The sequence below is a fragment of the Echinops telfairi genome, unplaced genomic scaffold, assembly GCF_000313985.2.
Source record: "Echinops telfairi isolate 266 unplaced genomic scaffold, ASM31398v2 ScPeMD7_7468;HRSCAF=8506_0, whole genome shotgun sequence".
In the NCBI taxonomy this organism is placed as follows: domain Eukaryota; kingdom Metazoa; phylum Chordata; class Mammalia; order Afrosoricida; family Tenrecidae; genus Echinops; species Echinops telfairi.
This window is the reverse complement of record NW_022111369.1, coordinates 80,982,119-80,987,876: the sequence shown is the minus strand read 5'-3', so window position 1 is coordinate 80,987,876 and position 5,758 is coordinate 80,982,119. Positions and strand designations below refer to the sequence as shown.

Below are 5,758 nucleotides of genomic sequence, written 5' to 3'. Positions count from 1 at the left end.
TGTCTGTGTTGAAGAATATTCATTTTGCGGTTAACTACTACAGAATGTCAGGGGAAATGTTCTGTTATGAAAATGTTAAGTCCAAGGCACAGTAGGGAAATGTATGGTTCTCTTGTCATGGTTATTGCCGGGCATCACAAAACAACCGAAACCTGAATTCAAACACATTCATCGAAATTGTCAAAAGGAGAAACATTCCCATTCACTCTGCTCTTGGGCAGATCTTTAGCCAGTGGCATATATACCTTACATGTGTGTGTAATTATATATATATGTACATTTATAAAAACCAATGATACATCCACTCACCGTGGCACATTTAAAAATAAAATATCTTAGTGATGAATACGAATTAAAGTGTTTTTGGGTGTTGGCATTTTACAGAGGACTTGCTGGTTGGTACATCCTAAGAGTTTTCTTTTAAACTGGGTTTAGATTCCCTCCTGCCCCTCCCAAGCAGCATCACAGAGCTATTCTATGGGAGTTGAGAGAACCCAGTTTAGACCTCATGGAAAATTCATCGTTAGTATGTATATAAACAAATTGAGTAATGAACATCATTTCAGTTACTAAGGACAGCGTTTTCAAGACTTTGGAATAAAACTGCACTCAACTCTTCTGGAACCTGCTATTCACTCACTAGTTCTTGCAAGTCTGTTTCAAATGTAGATTTGATGAAGGGAAATCAGTTTATTGTATTAATGTTATTTTGTTGAGTTTGAAATATGCAAAGAGTTCAATATAATGAAAGACCCATTTATACCCTCATTTTAAAAAGAAATTCATACCCTCATTTTAAGAATGTTTGATGAAGCCCTACTTGGTGCAAACTATTCTGCTTAGTTGTTCGTTTAATACTAGTTATTACTTACAGCCAGGATTCTGGTAGACAACTAATTTAATCTCTGGTGGGGTGTGTGTGCTGGTTTTGTTTTGTTTTTATCAGGTGATGCTCCTGGAGTTCTTAATTGTGGGTAGCCGCTCCGAGCATAACAACTGTGAGGATGTGAGCCAGGCCAGTGCCCCATTGGGCAGAGGGTGCTGTTGAGTGGGCACCTAACAGCAAGCAGCCACCTTCAAGGGAATGGAGTGACCGTGGCTGTGACTATGGGCTCACACAACAGCCGTGAGGATGGCTCGCGACGGGGCCGCGTTTCCTTTTACTGTGCACGGTCGCTATGGGGAACAGGCTCAATGGCACCTCCCCGAGAGGCGTGAACGCTGGATGGACGGGAAGATGCACCAGGTCGCTTGCGGAGCTAGTGACTGGGACTTGGGAGAAGGCGGGGATTTGTCCCTGCCATCAGCACTGGCACGGCAGGCAGGCGGCGGTCGCGTTGGAAGCAGGTGGGCCGGCCGGGCGGCCCGGGTCTGAAGCTGGGGAGGTAAAGGTGCTCGCGGACCCGGTCCGCACGGAGAGCGTCCTGGCGCTCGACAGCTGTCCCCGGGACGGGCTCAGCCTCTCCCGAGGGACGTGCCATGCCGGGCGGCAGCCTGCGCGCCCCGGGGCTGACCGCGGGTGTCGTCTACGCCGCGTGGACCTACGTCTCCGCCCGGGGCCCGCCGCGGGGACCACACCTGCGGGGGCCACACCTGCGGGGGCATCTGCGCGCGGGCGCGCGGACGGCAAGCCGAGGCGCAGGGGATGGAGCCGGCGAAGGCCAGGCGGAGCCTGGAGAAGGGCAAGGAGCCCGCGCGCGACAGGCGAAAGGAGGAGCGCGTGAAGCGGAAGGGCTCGGAGGAGAAGGTGAAGGAGGGCTGGAAAGGGAAGGAGGAGAAGAGGAAGGGGCGGGACGAGACCCCGAAGGAGCCGGAGAGGAAAGGGGACGTGGCCGAGCCCGAGGGGGACAAGAAACCAGTCCGGGAAAAAGAAGAGGACAAGAGCAGCGGCGCCCTGACCCCGCCCGCCGTCGGGCCGTCGGTAAGAGAACGCGAACAGCATTCGGGTCTCCGGGGGGCTTTGTCACGTCCTGCCCCCCTTGCCCTTCTCCCCCGGGAGGGCAGGGACGAGCCCAACTTCGAGCGACCCCTTTGCCAGCCCTCGTCCCGCGGCCCGGCCCCAGCGGGCGCCCCAACCCTCCCGGCGAAGGAGGAGAAATCGTCCTTCTGACGAGTGCTCGGGAAGGACCGTTTTCCTGCCCTGGTCTCATTGTCCATCCCCAGCACACCGACCACCTGGCCGCCTTTAGAAACCCGCCCGAGCCGTGCCCTTAATCCGCAGGTACCGGGCTTTAGTCGCCCCCGGATTTCCGTGGGCTCTCCTCTGGTGGCCGCGTCCTTACTGCCTCCAGAGCAGTCGGGCAGCGTTCTAAGCGAGGGCTCAGAAGCCAGGCAGGCTTGGGCTCAGTGAGGGTCTGCGTTCCCAGAGTCCCTGGGCTGGCTCCCTGACCACATCTGCGCCCCAGTTCTAAACAATTCCAATGACTACAGGCCACTGGATTCCAAACAGACGGCGTGGATCCGTGTGGGTTAAAGGCACAAACTGGACAAAGAAAGTTGGTGCACAGAACCACATTTTGTGTCTGAACACACGGGGTTTACAGTAATCCCAGGTTTCCTCGTGTGATGGGTGATTATCACGAGGGTGTGTATTGAACCAAATAGAAGCCAAGTGTCCAGCGTTTGAGGGCCGGATGAGAGGCTTAGAAGCCACACGGGGCCTGGACTTGGAGTAAGGGCGCTGTTTCTCCTCACCGTACTTCCCAGGCTCTGAGGTGGTGTAATAGGAGCCCTGGTGTCGTGGTTACCAGTTGTGATCTCAAGGTTAGCAGTTTGAAGCCACCAGCAGCTGGGAGTGGGGGATGGGGGAGAGGGGAGACAGGGCTTTCTACTCCTGTGAACAGTTAGGGTCTCAGAAACTCATGGGGCAGTTCTACCCTGCCCTATGGGGTCCCTGTGAATCAGCATCGACTTGATGGCTGTGAGTTTGGTTTTTTTTGAAGTGGCCTCCAAAGTGAGTTGCTAACCATAAGGTCAGAGGCTTGAACCCATCGGCAGCATCTCTGAAGAAAGCTGAGGCTGTCTGCTCCCAGTAAAGGGTTAAAGTCTCTGAAATGCATAGGAGGCAGTTTGACTCTGTCCTTTAAGGGGCCTATGAATCAGAGTCAATTTGATGGCGGTGAATTTGGGCTTTGGAAAATGACAGAGTTATTAAAGCTGCTACTAACTGATGTTGGTGTTTCCAACCCACCACTTGCTCCTGTGGCAAGTTGCGAAAGATAAAATCCTTGGAAGCCTCATGAGGAAGTTCTACTCTGTCCTACAGGGTCCCTCTGAGTGCTAATTGACTCAAGGACAATCGAGTTTGGAAGATGTCAATTTAGTTACCATTGAGCATCATTCTTTCCTATAAGCAGATTCCGGCTCACAGTAACTATCTAGAGTTTCCTTATGGGAGCAGATAACCTATATTTCCCCCTCGGAACAGCTGGTGGATTTGTACCTACAAATTTTGTGGTTAGCAGTCCAATGCTTACCACAATTAAACAACAACAACAAAAAACCCTACCTCACTGCCATGGAGTCATTGTCCACTCACAGAGACCCTACAGGACAGGGTAGAAGTGCCCCCGGTAGGTTTCCGAGACTGTAACTCTTTATAGGAGTAGAAAGCCTTGTCTTTCTCCTCAGAGTGGCTGTATAGCATTAAAAAACTAACAAAGGAAATGGGCGAAACGTTGTAAAGCCTGTTAGGATCATTTTTTCTCCTGGAGAAACCCAATCTTAGTCCAACATCAACCTTCAATGCTCAAGCAGAACCAGCAGAAATGTATAAGCTTGGCGTTATTGTGAAAGTAGTGCCACTGCGGAATGGAGCAGGGCAGTTCTGCTCTGCCCCCTTGGTGTACCACCTGGAGGCCGAAAGGTCACAGCCAAAAAACTCCGCGACTCCACACACCTCGACTGCCTCCGTCCCTCTACCTTGACTGCATGGCCACCAGTTTGATATTCATTGGCTTTCGCTTATTCAGGACAATTACTCACTTTTCTAATAGGCTGTTTGGAACATAGAATTGGTTTTCTGTGAGTAAATCTGGCTTTATTGTTGCTCACTTATTACTGTTTTGAAGGTTTTCATTCTCATTCAATCTTTAGACCCACCTACCCTTCTGGTCCCTCAGTCAAGGTGTGCAGTGAACATTTCGAAGGCTGGCCTGCTGTTGGACTCCATCTTTCCAAAGTTTATCTCTGGTTCATCAGCTTCCAAAATAAACACACGCTTGTCATTGGAACTGGTTGAACAATTTTTGTAATTGAATCCTATTCATTTAGCCATGTTGTTGTTGTTGGTAGGTGTCACTGAGTCGGTTCCAACTCACAGCGACCCTCAGTGTACAGCAGAATTTGAGCCCATGGCTGCAGCCCTGTGTCAGTCCCTCTTGTCCGGGGAACTTCCTCTTTTTCCGCTGCCCCTCTTCTTTACCAGCATGATGCCCATTTCCAGGGATGGTCCCTCCTGAGAGAGTGTCCAAAGTGCATGAGACCTGGTCTTGCCATGCTTGCCTCTAAAGAGCGTTCTGGCTGAACTTCTTCCAAGACAGATTTGTTTGTTCTTGTGACAGTCCAGGATACTTTCAATATTCTTCACCACAGTTCAAATGCATTGACTCGGTCTTCTTTTGTCTATGTCCAGCTTTTACCTGCATTTGAGGCAACTGAAAGTACCATGGCTTTGGGTCAGGTGCAGCTTAGTCATCAAAGTAACCTCCTTGCTTTTCAACACTTTTGATAGCGATCTTGTGCAGCAGATTTTCCCAATTCAATACTTCGTTTGACCTCTTGACTGCTGCTTCCATGAGTATCGAGTGGACCCACAGCTGAACTCACAAAGCAAAGGGAAGTCTGAAAATGTGCCCTGTGGTCTATGACACTGCCCGGAAATCCTGATGCAAAGTCTTATCGGAGACACTCACCAGGACTTGGGGGAGGAGAGGGGATGTGAGATGAACACTTACTACTGGCTGACTTTGGAAGATACATAGATTGGTACAGTTTGTTCTAATGAAAGGTTTTTAATAGTGGTTGTGTTTTTGTTGCTGAGAATATACACACAGAACATAGAGCAAATCAACTGTTTCGACATGTGCAATTCATTGACAATTGCGTTCTGGAGCTGTGCAACCAGTCTAGCTCTTCTTTTCCAGTTCTTCCTCCTTATTTACACTGGCTCCCAGCCCTGTACGTTTTCTATCTCATCCTTCAAGTCACTGTTGTCAATTCCATATTTTCAAAAGGGCACAGTGTTCAAGGCAGACATTCTTTACTAGTTCAGTGGCCCCTTGGCAATTAAAAACATTTGTACAATAGCCCATAATTCAGGATAATGTGTAGATATTTGCTTTTGCAGTAGCCCCCTGATCATTCTCGTGCCCCAAGGGTAGGTTTTCCTCGCGTGGGAAACACTGGCTTAAGGTTTCAAGTTGAACTCAGGGCAATAGTTTCAGGGATTAATCCAGCCTCTATGGCTCCAGAAAGCTTAGAGTTCATTAGAATTTTAAATTCTGTTTAGCATTTCTCCTTTTTTTGTTGTTAATCATTTTGTTAGGGGCTCATACAACTCATCACAATCCATACATACATCAATTATGTTAAGCACATTTATACATTCATTGCCCTCATCATTCTCAAAACATTTGCTCCCCTTAAGCCCCTGGCATCGGCTCACTTTTTCCCCTCCCTCCCCGCTCCCTCCTCCCTCATGAGCCCTTGATAATTTATAAATTATTATTTTGTCATATCTTGCCCTGTCCAACATCTC

At 49.3% G+C, this 5,758-nt stretch overlaps 1 protein-coding gene across 1 annotated transcript in view; it reads left to right on the top strand.

Annotated features, from left to right (window-relative positions):
* The first annotated feature begins 1,645 nt into the window (after positions 1 to 1,645).
* ARL9 (ADP ribosylation factor like GTPase 9) overlaps positions 1,646 to 5,758 on the top strand; it is a 22,453-nt gene continuing 18,340 nt past the window's right edge. Inside the window, exon 1 of the mRNA XM_004706297.3 lies at positions 1,646 to 1,921. Within this exon, the coding sequence (XP_004706354.2) occupies positions 1,646 to 1,921 (276 nt within the window). The remainder of the gene's footprint in view (positions 1,922 to 5,758) is intronic.